The sequence below is a fragment of the Xiphophorus couchianus genome, chromosome 6 (assembly GCF_001444195.1).
Source record: "Xiphophorus couchianus chromosome 6, X_couchianus-1.0, whole genome shotgun sequence".
Lineage (NCBI taxonomy): Eukaryota > Metazoa > Chordata > Actinopteri > Cyprinodontiformes > Poeciliidae > Xiphophorus > Xiphophorus couchianus.
The window spans coordinates 4,986,239-5,004,983 of record NC_040233.1 but is presented as its reverse complement, the minus strand read 5'-3'; the positions used below and the strand labels follow the sequence as shown (position 1 = coordinate 5,004,983).

Here is an 18,745-nt window from a genome sequence, read left to right as displayed (position 1 = left end):
CATTTGAGGCTGCTCGAATCCCTTCAGTGCCAGCGCCAGTCGTAAGCGCACCTAAAGCCCAAACAAACGTAGACAGCCCGATTTTCGAAGAAGTTTGCAGATACAGAAAGAAGTCGTGTTTGTTGTGTTCACAGAGTTCCTGTGTATGGGAATCCCTCTCTACTCGAGACTGCCTTGCTCCTGAGAAGGTAGGCGCTATCGTCATAAAACACTGCAAGTTAGCTCGCTAGCACTTAGCAAGCTGATAAATGTGTGGTGCTGCTGCTAAGGTAGCCATTTTGAAACTGTGTTGTTCCAACCAAGCCAGGTCTGTTTACCTCTTTTGTAAGCCCGTGACAGTTGCTCAAATTGGTGGTTTTATGCATTATTGCAATAGTAAGTATATTTTAAGTCGACCAAGCCAGCTAACCCCACGCACTCCTGCTAAATACTTCCTTGTTTTCACGGGCGACTAAACAGGCTAGTTAATGTCAGCTCTTTGCTAACAATTGCTATGCTAACGCGAACCTTAGTTTTGTAGACAGTTTGCTAGCTGCGGAGGTGGGACATAAATGACGGCGCAATATTCTGGTGGTTATTATCAGCTAGTTAAGGAACGCTGTGGAATATTTACCCCTCTGAAATATGCCACAGCACTTTAAATAATTAAATGTAGCCAGCTAGCTCGGTGAAACGTGCGCGTAACTGTTGAATTTGGCTGCTACTGCAGCTCCGTGGGCACATTGGGCTTGTTTACGACGAGGTGCTGTTAGCCCAGCAGTTTTTCTAGCTGTGAAATTGGCGCAAGTGCATTTTGACCGGCAATAAAGTGAATGTATGAGTCGCAAAGTGCTGTCCGCAGCCAACTCGTGGATGATGAGCTCTTACGTAATGGCTTAGTGAGGATACGTGAACCATCCAGGCTCTCCGTGGACATGGCATCACGAAAACTCAGTGAAAGGGACCTTCAGTTTCGAGGCTGAGCAGTCGGGTTTCTTCTGAATTAAAACTTCACAGATGATAGCAGAAGTCTTTGAACGTCTGTTTCTTTGAGCTTGTCTAAAATTAGAGACTTTTTGTAAATGTCACACATTTAGGCTGTTTGTAGCAACTTTAGAGATATAAAGGGAATTTTAATGCTTGATTTAAACCTGCACTTTCTATTTAAAGCGCTGCAATATATTCTCAGTTCCACATTTTATTTTATTGTAGTAGCTGCTTGGTTGCTAATTGTTATCAGGATGTAATTTTACGAGAAGTTTTCATGAATTTCTGTTTAACACGAGTGCATTTAATGGTTTATTTTTTATTTTTGTGGCTTTTACTGATTTATTCCAAAAGTTTCTTAGGTATTTTTGTTGAACAAGAATTTGGGTGACACATTTTGAATTGTTGATTTATTTATTTTTTTCCTACCGTGAACACAGGACTCAAAATTATTCATACTCACTAATATTAGGTTAAGTGTCCCTTTGTATGTGATATTCATTGATGGAACAAACAGTGGAGAAATTGCTTAAAACAACTCCGACAATACTGTCAGTTTTATTTTTTAACAGCATTAATTGGATTTTATTGCGACAATGATGATGGATAAAAATGTAAAGAAAACTTCACGATAAACAATACAACAAATTCCAGATGATCCAGGATGATTCCAGATGTTTATTGTTAGCCTTTTCTACCAATTCCAAAACCAGTCTCATATGTGTTTGAGGACCATTAGCGTTTTTTTTTTTTTTTACATTTTTTTTATTGTACATTACTCTTTAAGTTTGAAAGTCTCAACTTGACTTTTTGTTGGCTGTTTCTCATTGTGGCCAAATATTTACCGCACATTTTGTCTGGTTTTGTCCACATGCTAAAGTTTCATTCAAACTTTTAAGGTGACTGAAAAGTTTAGGCTTGAAATCATTGAAAATACTTGAATTTCAATTATGTGTTTTCAGGTTTTTTTTTTAAAGGGCTTGCGTTCTGTATAAAATCTGTGAAAGTGGTTGACATTCAAACGGCAGAGCTTTGCAATAAAGTGCAATCCAACGCTTGATTAAAAGCCTACATTTGGAAATAATCATTTGCAGTTGAAACCAGATATTTTTTTATACAACTAAAAGACACACACATTTTTTTGTTTAATCTCTGTCTGGAGTTAAATCAGACTAAACTTTTCCCATTTTATCTCAGCTATAATTGCCAAAATTATTTCTATTTGCCAAATGACAGAAAATGTAACTTTTTCTCTTTTTTTTCGAGAAGGTTTTCTTTTTTGTGTGTGTGTAAATTTAATTTGAACAGGAAGGTCAATTACCTTAACACAATTTGTTTGGAATGTCTCAGTGTAATATATATTTATTATTCCTAATGGCTCAGAAGACTTATTAATCTGTGTAAATGAAATTAAGGTTGGCTTATATTTTATACGTTAAGTAAAGTTATTAAAATTGGTGAATTTTTTTCTTTTGTTAAATTACTGTTTTGTTCTCAGTCCAGTCAGGTGTTGAGGTTGTGTGAGAGAAAGACATTTCAGAACATAACATTTTGTCACATTTTAATTTGCCTTGCCCATCCTGTGGAATATAGAATACTATCACAAAATATTGTGATAAATGATAAATGTCTGTTCATTTTAATTCTGTTTTTATCTCTAAAGTGTGATGCTGGAAAAGTTTTAAAACTAACCTTGACAGCTCTTGAAATTGCTCCTATTTTTCTGTGGGGAAATTTTTACAAACCCTGATTTAAAATTTCAAGATTCCCATCAGAAACTACGACCATCTTTAAATCCAAGAAAAAAACCCTTCCTCTCCAAACGTCACATTTTTCATGAAGTTAAATTTTTCATTCTCATTAATTGCTGCCAAACTAAGAACATGTGCTTGGATGCACTTTTTGGAGTTTGTTTCTGCAGATAAAGATTTATCGACATATGAAACTGAAAATGAATTGTAAGCCGGATTGTTGCATTTCTTACCTCTGCCGACGTAATAAATGATCGTGGGTTTGTTTTTGTTTTTCAGATCCAGTCTGTTCCTGTGAACAGTCGGCAAGAAGAAACTTTCCCCGAAGCATCTCGTGCGGTCGGAGCTCCGCCTTCCAAACATCGGACACGTCGGCGTTTTCCCAGCATCCTCTGGCTTTAACAGAGAAAGCTGCCGATCAAGCCGCTGTCAGGCTTCATTCTCGGACGAAAGTTCCCGCCCGGCGACTTTCATGAAGGCTTTCTGACCTTTCGCGTCTATGAAATCAGGCCGAAGTCCTGCGTGTCCTCCAGTCAGAGCACACCTAACTACAGGGGCATCTTCCAGATGTGATTACATGAGCTCCGAAGCTAAATCCGACGTTACGATGACTCGCTCGGCGACGTCTCAAATTCACTAACCCAAACTGAAAATCACAGCGATGTAACTTCGCGCCTATATATATATATTTTTTACCTCCTCTCTTTGTCATGTGACTTTGAACGTCTGCTGAATCTTTTTCTTTCGAGTGACGACAGTCTTTTTTTCCGCCAGTTTAATGAGGTGAACGGCGGCTTCCAGCGACCTCCATTGCCAATAAGACTGTCTGTGAATCCTTTTTTTTTTTTTTTTTTTTTTTTTTTCTCTTCTTCTCTCCGTTGCATGCCTGCGTAGATTTTAAAAATGATCCGGTGAGAGGCTCGTCGACTCTGTAGTGAACCGGCACGCGGTGTGGCAGGACATCACCGGCCTCTCTTCCCTCCGTCTGGAGCCAAAGCGGGACTGCTTCACGAGCGTCGTCCATGTTCGAGGACGCACAGTTTCCACACCAGACTCTTTCCTTCCGCTGAAAATAAGACGGGACTAGCTTCTTTCTATTTTTTTCTTCTCCTTTTTCAAAGTTTTTTTTTGGGGGGGGGACAAATCTCTTGTTTTGTCTTTTTTTTTTTTTGCCATTCAATTTTAAGCCCAATCAAGTTTTGAGTTTTTGTTTTTCACGACAGTAGGAGCAAGTGCTTCCAAAACTGAAGAAGTCAGTTTGTCAACTAAAAGAAAAACGAAAAAACAAGTTACTGTGAGAGCTTTCTTCAAAAGAGTGCGGAAGACGTGATTTAATTCCCATTCGAGATATAAAAGAAACCTCTTCCTTATAGACTTTTTTTCCTTCCTGCTCTTCTGCTGCAAAGATCCAGTCACACCGCTTGGCTAGTTTTTTTTTTTTTTTTTTGTTCTTCTGGATCAGCGCTCCAGATCATTCCAGCAGAACCCCATTTTTTTATTTCTCTCCAGCTGTTTCATCCTGGACGAAGGGATCCACGTCTGGAGAAAGGGACTGCACTGTCCTGGTCGAGGTGGAGCGGGGGGTTTCTTTGTGCCGCTTCCCATCTGTCAGCGCACGCTGTCCGTGATCAGTGCCAACAGGCCTGAAGGAACCGAGCCCAGAGAGAGAGAGAGAGAGAGGAGGCAGAGGACTTCAGAGCAACAGACTCTGGGGTAATGTTCAGGTTTCACCTCACTAGCTGCGTTTCCTTTGACCGTAGAATTGCACAAATTGGAATTATAAAAATAAATCTGCTTGATGGAAACACGGCAAGTTTTTGTACTGGTATGAAGTGGTTTTATGAAATTAGCGTGCTTTGGAAAACTGAAACAAGCACTTATTTTTGCATCTTCAACGACCCAATGGTACTACTGACGGAAACGACAAAGAAGACGACAGGAAGTGGATGGATAATGATGATGATGGCGCAGCGTGTTTTTTTTAATGACTTATTTCGTGAACAAGCTTATTCCCGTGATTTTGTTCTTAGTTATCGACAATGTTTTGCACACATTTGTAATGGAAACGCAGCTACTGGCGCGTGACTACGCTCTGTAGAAACAGGGCAGCAAACCGATTAATCGTTTTTGAAGATTTAATTTTTGGAAGATGTGGAATTTTTTTTTCTCATGTTCCCAAAGGTCAGAGTATTGTTGGTAGGCCCCAGGCGGCCATCTTGTTTCACTAGCGTCTTTTACAGCTATTGTTCATTCAGGTCAACTCTATGACGGAATATAAGGGGCGGGTTGAGATCTTTGTTTTCTTATTTGATTGCAAGATTACAGTCACAATACTACTAGAATGAAGTCATATTTTTATAAGACAAACAAAGAAAGTTAATTATTCAGCCTTTTTAGTCATTAAAACAACTTTTCTTTTCTCGTAGTTTTAAGACGTTCTGGTAAAATTGTGTTTTTGTTCTGCGAAATATTATGACTATATTGTCGTAATTAAAGAAAAGTTCTCGTAGCCTAGCCCTAATACAACTCACACAGGATTATTGAAATAAATAAGTGTTTTCTGTCATTTGTAGTTTCTTGTTTAGAAAAGAAATTGTATCTGGTATGAAAAAAAACTAATCAGAAGTGATTCGGAAACTTTTATGTTTTCCTACTCTTCCGTTTCCAATGAAAATGACATATTTACCACATAAGAAAATGTACTGCATAAGTATTTTTTGGTAAAAGAATCACGGAGCTAAATTAAACCGTGTGTTTACAACCAAGCTGTCAGATGATTATGAACTTCACGGGCGCAGCTGCAGCACATCCCGCTTTGTTTCCTACTAAAAATACCTTTTGGCTTCCCTTTTTCTGCAGATCATTTATTGATCCAACACAAAATTACCATCGGAGGCGTTTTGAGTAAAACATGAATCTTATCTCTTCCTGAATTTAATCCCCGGAAATCGATTGTTTCTTTAGATCCTGGCCATGAGGTTTGATGCCTCCATCCACTGACCGGAAACACTGGACCTAAATGGCGCAGCATGACTTTGTCCCTGCCTGGCTTAACTTCTCCACACCCCAGCCTGCCAAGGTAGCGAAATACATGTGTGTGTGTGTGTGTCAAAGGATGAAAGCGTTTTTTGTTCTGTTTTTTTTTTGGGGGGGGGTGCACTCACTGCTCCAGTATATCTTGGGATCTGAGTGTGTGTCTGCATTCAGAGATAAATTCCCCTCAGGGTTGATGACTGCAGTCAGTTGGTGGTGCAGCAGAGCCTCGACACGGTTTTTAGTGCCGTAATAAGGAAAACATGCATAACAGTCAAATGTTGTACACTGAGTGAAGACCTGATCAGACCAAAGACGATCTTGATTGGCTATTTCTAACTCGGTTAGGAGCAGTTTTATAGATGTTTTTAAAATTTTATTTTTGCGTTTTGCAGGGGTCTGCGTGGCTCTTTAGACCCTTCACTGTGGCTTTCAGTAATTCTGATCAAAATGTTCTAAAACCCATCGATATATTTGCTTATAACATGTATATAAAAAGCTAGTTAAACGTTATTTTTTTCTATTTTCATGCGGAATTTCCACAACCGAATAGAACTGAAACGAGTAACTGTGATTAATCGATTATTGAAACAATCGTCAACTCATTTAGTTGTTGATTAATCGTTAACTGGAGTTTATAGAGTCAAAAAAGGCCATTTACTGAAAGAACAACACAGTCAAAGCAGTAAATAAAACAAAACTATAAAAATATATAAACATTTTGTATTTAAAATTAGAATTCTATATAAAAAATTCCTGTTATGTGTCTTTTGCTGTCCAATTATTAATTTGCTTTCTGCTGTCTGCAGTCTGCTTTGATTCTGGTCAGTGAAAGTCATGTAACTGACCTTATTTTTGATTTTGTTTTTAAATCTAGTTTATGCAGCTCTCTGTTCCTCTTCAAGTTGCTTTCCTGTTGCAGTTTATACAGTGATAACAGCATCTAAACTATATAAATCAGTTTGATTTATGTAATCTTTCAACTTCTTTCATTGCATAAGCTTTTACTAAATTACTTATGATAAACAATAAAAAGGATACAACTTAGATGTCGAAGCTGGCAGTTCCCCTCCTAAACATTAGGCGTCCCCATAATGTGAATAATGCCTCTGCGCTGCAGGAATCTTAACAGAAACCAAGTTTTTCATAGGCAACCGTACCTAAATTCTCGGTTACGTGTCTGTGGTTGCAAACAAAAACTTTTAATTACAGTTTTAATGGCAGTATTTGAACATGATTTCATATTTTCTCAAGCTCAGTATTCTGTCATTTCCGAGGTTTAATTTTTGTGTTTGTGTTGCCGTGATTGAGTGGTTCTGCGTCAAATGGAACAAAATGGCTTTACTGCACAGAATATATATGTGTGAATAAACATCATCTGTTTTATCAAAGGATTTGTAATAAATGCTGTTTCCCTTGAATGGTCTGTGTGCCTAGAGGTAGACAGTGGAATAAAACCAGGCTTTAAACTTGACTGAGTGCAAAGATTTGTTTTCCGACATGGACATGCGTCAAACAGAAGCTACAGCAGGTTTGTTTTCTGCTGACTGTTGGTGTTTTCTTGCTCTGCATCTACGGTTGCCATAAAAAAAAAAAAACTGTTTTAATTGTAACTTTTTGTCCATGTTCAGACCCTTTTAACTTTATTCACCTTTATGTTACAACCACAAACCTCAATAGATTTTTTGGAGTTTATTTGCGTCGCACATTTCAGCAACAAAGCAGTTCAAAGTGCTTTATACCATAAAAAAAAAATCAAAAGGTCACCTATTATGAAACGAGCAATAAACATTGCATTTTGTCAAAAATGATCAAGCAAATATACAACAAATATGTCAGTCAATGGTCCAATTATTATGAGTAAAAGGAAACTTTAAACAGATGAGTTTTTAGCCTTGATTTAAAAAAGAAAACGTTTTTGGGCGTTTTTCAGTTTTCTGGAGGTTTGTTCCAGATTTGCGGAGCGTAAAAACTGTATGCTGCTTCTCCATTTTTGGTCCTGGGGATGAACGCATATTCGTGCATTACAATGGCTCAGTCAAAGCCCAGACTGAAATTCAATTGGGAATTTGTAGCAAGACTTAAATGGATTTCCGTCATATGAATGGGGAAAAAAATCCACGTAGAAAACCTGCAGCAAAACTGGCTCTACTAAATACTGACTCTGAAAACACAAACAGTTTGTTTGGTTTTTTTTTTTACAACCTGTGTATAATTCTCTCCTACTTTACTATCACGCACTCCTTTGTGTTGGGCAACCAGACGCAGTCCTGACAAAACACGGCGAGGTTTGCGGTTGTAATTTTTTACAACATGTGAAGAAGTTCAGGGGATGAGACCGGTCGTGTGAAGCGCCGTCATTTAAAGCTGCAAAACCAGTTCTTCGGATGCTGTTTTGTGTGATCGGACTTCCTAAAGCTGTAATACTAGAAACAGGAAGCTGCTCTTTGTTACCGACTGTTTGGCACTTTATTTGACCTCTGGGTCGACTTCTTCCATCCGCCTGTGTTCACAAAACAAGTTGAAACTCTAGTTTACTCCCCAGGAGATGTTTTTATGTTGTGGAAGTGATCAGGCAGGCGTGTCAATGGGAATTGACCTTCGGACTTCACAAAGCGACGGGTCGAGGGTTCGGCTACGTCGCAGTAGTTGCGGTCCTCGCTTTCGGTCTGTGTGGTGACTTTTATTCATTTAATTTCCTGCTCTACTTTAGGTTCCTCTAGTTACTCTTTAACTTAGTAAGTTGTTTTGAAAGAAAAGCAATTACACAGTCAACAAAAACAAAAGAATCTTGCCACGTATTTTTGATCTAATGCAAATATCTAAGTACAGTTGAAATCAAACAAAATTAACTTACAAGAAGCTGTTTTAGCGAGATGGAGAAGAAACTTGTTTTTACTAAACAAGTTCTTAATATTGCTGGAAAATGTATTAGTTCTACTGGCAGATAATTTTACTTGTAACATGGGAAAATGTCTTGTTGTTAATGAAATAATCTGCCAGTGGAATTGGTGCGTTTTAAAATCAATATTAAAGAATAATTGACTTAAAACAAGCTCCTACATCTTGCTGAAAAGTTACTTGCGAGTTAGAAAATTTGAATTGAGACAAAACTAACATATTTGCCGTAGAAACCAAATCAAAAATACTCGGTAAGATTTTCAGTTTTTTTGCCGAGATGGATCATACACGTTTACACTCCATCAGAACCTCCTAAAGAATATTCAGAGAGCTTCACCTTCTCTGTTCTACTGTTTTACTGTATCCTGAAGAATATGGAGGCGTAAAAAGTTCCTCTGTTGTTGGATCATGTTTCCTGGTTGACCCACGGCTGCCTTTCTGTCGTCCTTCAGTCCCCTGCTGCCAACCTTGACAAGCAAGGTGAGCCTCACCACCACAGAGACGCCAGACCTGCTGTGAGTCGCCGCCGCCACAACTCCTCTGATGGATTCTTCAACAACGGCTCCCTGCGTGCTCCAGCAGGTAACCCGTTACTGACCTTATTTCAGACTTCCATCTAGGGGGTGGGCGATATGGACGCACGGTTATCACGGTACTTTGTGGTGCTGTTGTGATAACAATAAAAGTCATAAAGAAGTGATGAGAACTATTTGTTACTTCTTTTTTAGGGAGCTGTGCGACAGTGACTGCGTATCACAGCAATTATAGCCCCAAAAACACAAATATTGCTCTTGAAAAACATTAAAGTAGGTAGGTGCTGCCCGCGTCGCATGTGGGTGCTGCGCTAAAGCGGGCGCCAAAACAATGGCCGAATTTCTACTGGGCATTTTCTGTATGCAACAGCTGGTTGCGCCCGAGCATTTAATCACATTTTCAGATTTATTGATGCTCACATCGAACAAATGGTGGAGAAAAAAGTGTACCAATACAGACCATTTTGGAGGTTTTTAAACTGCATTAATTGGACTTTATCGCAGCGACAATCATAAGAAATGTATCACTATAAATGATAAGCGATACTATAAATGATAAGCGATACTATAAATGATAAGCGATACTATAAATGTCCAGCCCTGCTTTCTTGTGTTAGTAGAGAACAGTCCTTCTAAACCGGCGTTGGTGGGATTCCAGCTGCGGGTATCTTTGGAGTGTCTCCATAGCAACCAACTTTTCTCTGGAGACGTAGATCTCAAGATCTAAGATTACTTTGTTGATCAATGAAAGGGAAAAATAATTTGTCCAGATAGCAGAGAAATAATAAAAATATTGAGTAAACGCAAATAGTAGAAAGCATCAGACCGGATGAAGGGGATCAATTTGAAAGTTTTGCTCCATATCCTCAAATGAGCTTGGGTCTGCCCTTTGACTAGGCCTTTCTAACTCATAACTTGTGGACTTTTTGAAAATAAATGTAGGGGTATCAAGATAAAGGCTAAATAGCAACGCGCACCTCATTTTTAAAAAAATGTTTCTGTAGAATCTTGTATCCGTTGCTTTCTACTTCACTTCTATGTCCAACTTTGTGTTGATTTATTATTCTACATGAAGTTTGTGTAATAAAAAAAATTTTGGATTCAGTTATGTACAGTCATGTGAAAAAATTTGGGCACCCCTATTAATCTTAAATCTTTTTATTTCTAAATATGTGGCTGTTTGCAACAGCTTTTTCAGTTTGATATATCCAATAACCGATGGACACAGTAATATTTCAGTATTGAATTGAGGTTTATTGTACTAACAGAAAATGTGCAATATGCATTGAAACAGAATTTGACAGGTGCAAAAATTTGGGTACCCTTATCATTTTATTAATTTGAAAACTATTAACTACTTTTCACTGACTTACTGAAACACAAAGTTGGTTTTGTAACTTCATTAAGCTTTGAACTTTATAGCCAGGTGTATCTAATCATGAGAAAAGGTATTTAAGGTGGCCAGTTGCAAGTTGTTCTCCTATTTGAATCTCCTCTGAAGAGAGGCATCATGGGCACCTCAATACAACTCTCACATGATCTGAAAACAAAGATTGTTCAACATAGTTGTTTAGCGGAAGGATACAAAAGGTTCTCTCAGAGATTTCAGGTGTCAGTTTCCACTGTGAGGAACATAGTAAGGAAGTGGAAGACCACAGGGACAGTTCTTGTTAAACCCAGAAATGGAAGGCCAAGAAAAATATCAGAGGCAGAGAAGAAGAAGAATGGTGAGAACAATCAAGGACAACCCACAGGCCACCTCCAAAGACCTGCAGCATCATCTTGCTGCAGATGGTGTCACTGTGCATCGTTCAACAATTCAGCGCACTTTGCATAAGGAGAAGATGTATGGGAGAGTGATGCGACAGAAGCCTTCTCTGCAAGCACGCCACACACAGTCGCTTGAGGCATACAAAAGCACATTTGGACAAGCCAGCTTCATTTTGGAATAAGGTCCTGCGGCCTGATGAAGCAAATATTGAGTTGTTTGGTCATTAAAAAAAAGGCGTTATGCATGGCAGCAAAAAAACACAGTATTCCAAGAAAAACCCTTGCACTGTAAAATTTGGAGGAGGTCCCATCATCCTTTGGGGCTGTGTGGCCAATGTTGGCACTGGGAATTTTGTTAAAGTTGAGGGTTGCCTGGATTCCACTCAATATCAACAGATTCTTGAGAATAATGTTCAAGAATCAGTTACGAAGTTGAAGTTACGCCAGGAATGGATATTTCAGCAAGACAATGATCCAAAACACCGCTCCAAATCTACTCAGGCATTCATGCAGAGGAACAATTACAATGTTCTGGAATGGCCACCTCAGCCCCCAGACCTGAATCTCATTGAACATCTGTGGGATGATTTGAAGCGGGCTGTCCATCAAATCCATCGGCGACCATCAAACTTGACTGAACTGGAATTGTTTTGCAAAGAAGATCAAAAATCCCTTCATCCAGGATCCAGGAACTCATTAAAAGCTACAGGAAGTGACTAGAGGCTGTTATTTTTGCAAAAGGAGGATCTACTAAACATTATTGTCACTTTTCTGTTGAGGTGCCCATATTTGTGCACCTGTCAAATTTTGTGTTAATGCATACTGCACATTTTCTTTTAGTTCAATAAACCTCAATACTGAAATATTACTGTGTCCATAAGTTGTTGGTTGTATCAAACTGAAATATCTGTTGCAAACATCCAAATATTTAGAGATAAAAATAATTAAGATTAATAGGGGTGCCCAAACTTTTTTTTATATGACTGTATATTATAAACTGCAGCTGGTGGAGGTTTAATCCAGGATAGTTTGCTGTCATTATGATATGTTTTTGTTTATTAAATGTATTTTCAGGTGATGGCTGGCAGCAGCCCTCGCTGCTCCTGAGGCATGACTCTGTGGACTCCGGGGTGGCCAAGGGTGGGCACGGCGGACTGGCGGGGGGCTCCTGTTGGAAGGAAGCGCCCAACTGGCACGGAGCCCCGCGCGGCGGCGCCCAGGACGGCCACCACCACCAGGGGCGCCACCCCAAGCGGGGCGGAGGCGACAGGGACAGGCAGGGGGGGCACCGGCAGCGCAACGGTAACTTTCATCCCCGCAAGGGAACCTCGTACCAGGACAAGTTCCCCAACGAGGAACGCAAAGACGGCAAGGACGACAAGCTGAATTTTGTAGAAGAGGACTTTGTGAGTTCTGAATACCAATTTACTAGAAGCTAACGTCAACTTTTTTCTTTTTTACAGTATCTAAAATGTTTTGGGTTTATTTTTTTTGCAGCCCTCCCTCAACCCTGAAACAACTGGAAAGTCTGGCACTCCGATGCGAACAGTTGCTCCCCACGCCGGGGTGTGGGGTACGAGATCATCTAGTCGGCCGAGTCACAAGGATCGAATGTCTCTGCTGGTAACACGAATTCTTCTACGTCTGTTCCAGAAAACCCTCCTGTCAGCAAACAGATGGTGTCCAAAATGCTGGTCATCAAGAAGGCTTCCAAGGAGGACGCCGGGTTCTCTGCAGGGTTCGCCACTGCTGGCACCTTGCCCACCAACGGCAGCAAAGCTCCCCTCACGGGCTCCAGCGTCTACAAGAACCTGGTCCCCAAGCCTGCTGTGGCCCCCACCAAGGTAGGGAGGGTGGAGGGGCCCCAGAAGAGGCAGACATTGTACTTGGCTTCTGATAGTTTTACATGCTGTTTTATCTCAGAATTCTCTCAGAACTGTCGCGATAAATGATAAATCAATTAATCGTACGATAAATTAAAACTATCGACGTCATTTTAATTATTGGCATTATCGTCTCTTCCGGCCTTTTTTTCTTTCTGTTGATGACACTGAATGAAAAAAGGCTCAACTCCGGTGCTCTCCACTGACCCTCCCTTCCTCATTTCCTTAGTATAATGCATAGCGCACACGACACGATCTTAGAGTTGTCGGCCGATTGTCGGCCCATTTTCAAAACCTTAAACCACACATTAGCCGACAGAAATCCTAGCTATAACGGTTCGATCGGGTTCGGTCCTGCCCTGTGATGTCCAACAATGGGCACAAAATAATGGCTGCAAGTCCAGTGAACTAATTTTAAAACCAGACATTAATCAATGCTTTACTACAATCTACCTGCAATGCATGTGGCTAGTGTCAGCGTAAAGTCCTGACCAAATGAAAATATTTATAACCTATTTATGTCACGTTAACGAAGAACAGCTGAAAAGTTACCGGGTTTATCAACTGCGGTAGCAATTTGGCTCCAACTCCTCCTCTTGTCATTTCTATATTCTTTGCATGTTGAATAAACATTAATGTTGTTTCCAGTACTGTATCAGCTGTTTGGGATTCCCCTCCGTAATTTCCCCTCAGAAAACACGGAGGAGAATCCAGCTTTCTGATTGGCTGCCTGTCACATTCAACAGGCTGAGTTAAAGCGCCCAGTCGGGGAAAATCCCTGATTTAGATCTGAGCGGCAACGACGATCTACCGTAACACACCACACAATCTTAGAAAGACCAACGTGCTAAGATTGTCATAAGGGGAAAAATAGGAGCAAAAAATCATGTAGTGTGAACTATTGCATCAGGTAGTCGATGTGCCCATCTTCTCTATTTAAATCTAATTATTACTGAAGGGCAACATAATATACAGACTTCATAATCTGCAGTCTTTTGGTTGAATGCAGTATTTATTTCCACTTTGGCTTTATGTTGTTTAGTTTTTTTTCAAGTGCGTTTTTTGTTAATGGAGACTGAGAATCCATTTTATTTTTGTTTTTGGTTGATTTGTTTATTTTGTTTATCAGTTCCAGTGTTACACTTTATTTTCAAAAGAAAGCTTATCTAACTTTGGCAGGAAATCGCATGCATTATTACGTCATTTCCATTAAATCAGTTTAAAAAGGTCTTCAAACAATATTATCGTTTATCGCAATCATTTTTGAGACAATTAATCGTTCAGCAAAATTTGTTATCATGACAGGCCTAAGAATTAGTTACTATTACAAATTTAAGCCTCTTTCTTCATGGAAAACAGGTTTTAGGTTTTAGCACAGTTAGGCCACAGGGGGGCAGCAGAGATTCATCAAAACATTTCAATAAAGGCCTTTTTCTGAACAGTCTGCGTGTGTTGGGATGGAAATGGAGGAGTTAATGGAGCTCTTTGTATGTCTTGATCAAGATGCTTCATAATCCTTGTTATCAGTTATTGAGCTAGTCGAGGTTGTAATGACCCGTTTCTGAAACCTATTGCCAATAATAATCTTTACAAAGCATATATGGTGACGTCTGGAGCTGATGAAAATATTTGATGTGGTGAAAATGGGGAAATAAAAAAATAATAATAAAAAATCGACTTGTGGTCTTCTCCAGAGCACCCAGTGGAAAGCCGGTGGTAGAGAGATCACCAAGTCTGGCCTTCACATGCCAGGCCGGGATTCAGTCTTCACCAGCCCCGTCGCTGCAGCCAAACCCAGCACCCCTGCCAGCGCACCGCAGCATAACACCCAGAAAGAGGTTAGAGTCGAATCGCCTGACACCCGGCGCTTCTGAAACACAAAGCTGAGAACCGGCACACTGCGAAATGAACCGTCCGAAATGATGAGCGGCGGACGTTTGTGTCATTTTGGACAAAGACGCTAAACTTTTCCTGTGACTCCCCGCAGCACCCTTCCAGCACGACTCCCCCCATAGACATCGCTCCCTCCAGGCTGAAGCTGATGCGCCGCGGTCCGGACCGGAAGAGCGAGTTCCTGCGAACCCTAAAGGACGAGGGCACCGGAGAGCTGACGACCAGCAGCAGCCCAGGAACATCAGGAGAGGTGAGGCGGCCAGCTCCGACCTACGGGAGTTAAGAACTGTCGCTCTTTTCCTTCCATTTTAAAATGATGCCCGATTTTGTGGTGGTAAAAAAGTTTAAGGGATCTGAATGAAAATAAGAGGCGGTGTTGTGTGAAATCTGGTTAGAACAAATTTTGTTGAGCGATTGTCTCAAAAATGATTGCGATAAACAAAAGTATTGTATGGAGACCATTTTCAACTGATGTTATAGTAATGACATAATAATGCAAGCACATTCTGCCAAAAATAAAGACACCTCATTTCCAAAAGAACTGGTAAACAAAATAAACAAAAAAACTCAAATAAAATGGACTCTCAGTTGCTGTTAACAAAAAATGTACTTGAACAAAAACTAAACACAACACAAAACCAAAGTGGAAATAAAAACTACACTCAATCAAAAGAGTACAGATTATGAAGTCTGTATACTATATTGCCCTTGAGTAATCAATAGATTTAGATAGAGAAGATGGGATTATGTGACTACCTGATGCAATAGTTCACTCCTCCCTTACACTGAGGAAGTGAGGAGTCAGTGAGCCTCTTTTCATCCAGTATCATCAATAGAAAGAGAAAAGGGCAGGAAGAAACGATAAATTAAAATGAGGTCAATCATTTTCATTTATCGTGCGATTTACTGACTTATTGTTTATCGCGACAGACCTAGACCAAGTTTGAAAAGATTTTTTTTGTGCGTTTTTGCTTTAATTTAGCGGCGACATCACACCGTCCGTTTTATTTTTTGTTGACATGTTGTTTTATGCGTTTGTTTGTTTTGTTCTCCTCCTCAGGGCGAGAGCAGCACCCCAGAGCCCAAAGCGTACAGCGAGGAGGTGTGCCACGCCAACGGCCTGTCCTACTCCCTCAGCGACTCGGACACTGAACACCTGTCCAGCTCCCTGGAGGCAGAGCACAGGTGAGGAAAACCAGCCGGCTGGGTCTTGAGTCGATCAAATTCTGGGCGCGACCAGCTAACGTTGGGAATCGGTGCAGGTTGCTGAAGGCCATGGGCTGGCAGGAGTACCCAGAAAACGATGACAACTTCCTCCCTCTGACAGAAGACGAGCTGAGAGAGTTCCAAACTAAAACAGAACAGGTGAGGGCTGGGAGGAAAGGAAATGCGATCAGAAGTTGTTCTGCTTTCCTCATTCAGGGTTCATAGGGGGCCAGGAAATCCTTCAAAATGATTGAGATTCAATTAGGTGTTTTCAAGGTTTGGAAAGTGCTTGATTTCTGTATGAAGTCCTTGATGGGGCTTGATACTGAAACTACAGTTTTGTAATGAAGTGGAATTTAATGTTGGATTAATACGGGAGCCAAGATTGGGCATTTTACGTACATGCTTTTCCCCCCGATAGACTTCTTGAGATAATAAGTCAATTTCCAGATGGTTTTCCTCAGAGTAACTATATTAAGAGTAACTAGTATTAGTCATACTAAGAAAAAAATATGAAAATAAAATTGAGGTTAAAGTCCTATTACAAAAATAAACTCGAAATAATACGAAAATAAAGTATTACAAGAACAGTCATATCATGGAATGAAGTTGCAGCATTATGAGAATAAAGCTCAGATATTACGAGAATAAAATTGTAATGACTTTTTATTCTCATAATATTATGATTCTGTTTTGCTAATTTTATAAAAAAAACATATTTTTTCTTAGCATGTCCCTAATGCTCCATTGTGTAGGTAGTGAACTGAAGCTGTGTTTTTTTTTTATTAAGTTCATTTGTATGTATTACACTTGATTACAAAAAAATATATTTTGGACGTTTCCTATGTTTTTTCAACTGAATTAGGATTATTTTGCACCACTGAACGCAAAAATCACATCCATTTTTCCTCAATCTGGCCAGGTTTTTAATTCTAACTTGATTTAGAGAAATCTGACCTTCTGACTAAATTGATGACATTTTAGTGACATCATCAGTTCATCCCTGTTAACGCTTCATCCGACAAAGTCTTGGGAGAAAAAAAAATAAAGTTTTCTAACAGTACGTTAATGAAATGTTGCAAACTAGGATTTCTGTAAATTGAATCATAAACACTGATGAGCAGGAGGAGAGATTCCACCAGGACAGGAAAGAGACGGAGAATTTGACACAACAAAGACGTAATGCTCAATTCACTCTCATCACTCATTGATCCAGATTCTCAGGAAACCGATCCAGGTGTCAGAACAGGTCACGCATTTTGACGCTACTGTTGTTCCATATTTCAGAAAGTTGACCTAATTGAGCAAAACAAATGTGATTGGCCTCATCAAAATGACCCTAAAACAGTTTGTGTTTTTTTTGGCTGTTGACCAGTGTTACCGACCAAGTGTGATGCTGCAGAAGTATGAAAACGTACCTTAAAAATGCTTGAATTTTCCTGTGGCGAACCCTGCTCATCAACTCATTTGTGTGTTTTTTTTTTGTTTGTTTTTTTTTTTTGGTGGGGGGGGCTTTTCTTTCTGCCAGCTGAAGAAGAACGGCATGCAGAGAAACGGGGTTCTCCCCAGGACGCGGGGCGTGACCCTCCACTTCACCCCCTGGAGGAGTGTGGCGGAGGCGCGCGTGGAGGAGGGCTCCGAGTCCGAAACCAGTAGCAGCAGCCAGACCTCGGACGACGACGACTGCACCAGATCCTAATACGGCTTTACGGAACAAAACATCCAACAAAAAAAACAGCCAACACCACATCCCAGCAAGCAACCCCCTCTTCCTGTCTCATCTTTTCTTTTTAGAGCACCATTTTGAATTTTTTTTGTTTTTTTTCTTTTTTTTTTCGTCATTCTTGCACAAGGGAAAAACCAATCATATCCCAGTGAAGGGGGAGATTCCTGCTCTGCCAGACGTCGTTTTCCCTGCGTTTCCTCCTTCACTGCAGTCCTTTTGACCTCTGACCCTCCTCCTCCTCCCTCTCCTCACCCTCTTCCTTTTTCTTCCTCGCTTTGTTGAACTGAAGTGTTCATCAAGAAAAGAAGGGCAATGAATGCACACTTGATTCTGCTTTAAACAGACTAACTCATTTCATTGATGATGCTGATGACACATTAATAATGATATTAATAAAAATTGGTTCCTGACAAGCTGATATGTTTCACTATGAATCTTGACTACTGTGGTGTTTCATCTCCAAAACTCTTTACTTTGTCTAGGCCAGTTGTAAAAGGAAAAAAAAAAAAATGAAATGCTGCCTTTTTTTTTGAGACTACAGGGTTGTTTTTAGCTCAACTTTGAAGAATGAAATGTTTTTGCTTTCTTTAATGCCTTTCTACAAAATAAAGTTGCTCCAAGAAGACACTAGAGCTAATGTTTTCTATAGGTTGGAAACTTTAGGAAGGGTACTGAAATGTACAAAAACAAGTCTGTGATTTTTTTCTTTCTGTCATTTTAATGTTGACTGTCATATTTAAAATAGATTAGGATTTGTTGCTGGAGTTACGTTTACGGTTTTTCCAGCTAACTTTGTGTTTTCAGAGACGCGTCCCGTCTGGTCTGAAAGGCTCCAGATTGACTGTTGTAGGTAATTGAGCTGCTTTTATCTCAGATTATGGTTATAATTGTAGGTGATCTTAGCTGGTGTTTAGATCAGGCCTTATAAATCCAGCATTGATCCATCCCAACCAATTAACATGAGCTATAAGCCCATGTCCAAAGTAAACCTGATATTTTAATTAAGACTTTTTTGCTTTTATTTATAGACCATAATTTGTGTAAGCGGGGGAACTTTTCCTGTTTTGAGCTTTTGTTTTACGT

At 39.9% G+C, this 18,745-nt stretch overlaps 1 protein-coding gene across 2 annotated transcripts; it reads left to right on the top strand.

Annotated features, from left to right (window-relative positions):
• Positions 1-5: 5 nt before the first annotated feature.
• gpbp1l1 (GC-rich promoter binding protein 1-like 1) lies at positions 6-18,287 on the top strand. Of its 2 annotated transcripts, none has more exons than XM_028019585.1 (12): positions 6-188; positions 2,997-4,430; positions 5,682-5,796; positions 9,104-9,233; positions 12,029-12,360; positions 12,452-12,527; positions 12,608-12,798; positions 14,532-14,675; positions 14,825-14,980; positions 15,791-15,915; positions 15,993-16,095; positions 17,465-18,287. In XM_028019585.1, exons 3-12 carry the CDS (start codon positions 5,737-5,739, stop codon positions 17,633-17,635), a joined length of 1,488 nt encoding a protein of 495 aa, XP_027875386.1. In that variant the 5' UTR covers positions 6-188; positions 2,997-4,430; positions 5,682-5,736; the 3' UTR covers positions 17,636-18,287. The 2 variants fall into 2 exon arrangements, with proteins under 2 accessions (XP_027875386.1, XP_027875387.1); XM_028019586.1 differs by lacking the exon at positions 6-188 and adding an exon at positions 356-375.
• The last annotated feature ends 458 nt before the right edge of the window (positions 18,288-18,745 follow it).

What these genes read in the sequence shown, in the direction of transcription:
- gpbp1l1 (XM_028019585.1), top strand. Translation starts at nt 5,737, where the DNA reads ATGGCGCAGCATGACTTTGTCCCTGCCTGGCTTAACTTCTCCACACCC. An exon ending in TCCCCACGCCGGGGTGTGGG is followed by an intron (nt 12,528 to 12,607) that starts GTACGAGATCAT and finishes CGTCTGTTCCAG; the next exon opens with AAAACCCTCCTGTCAGCAAA. An exon ending in AGCATAACACCCAGAAAGAG is followed by an intron (nt 14,676 to 14,824) that starts GTTAGAGTCGAA and finishes GACTCCCCGCAG; the next exon opens with CACCCTTCCAGCACGACTCC.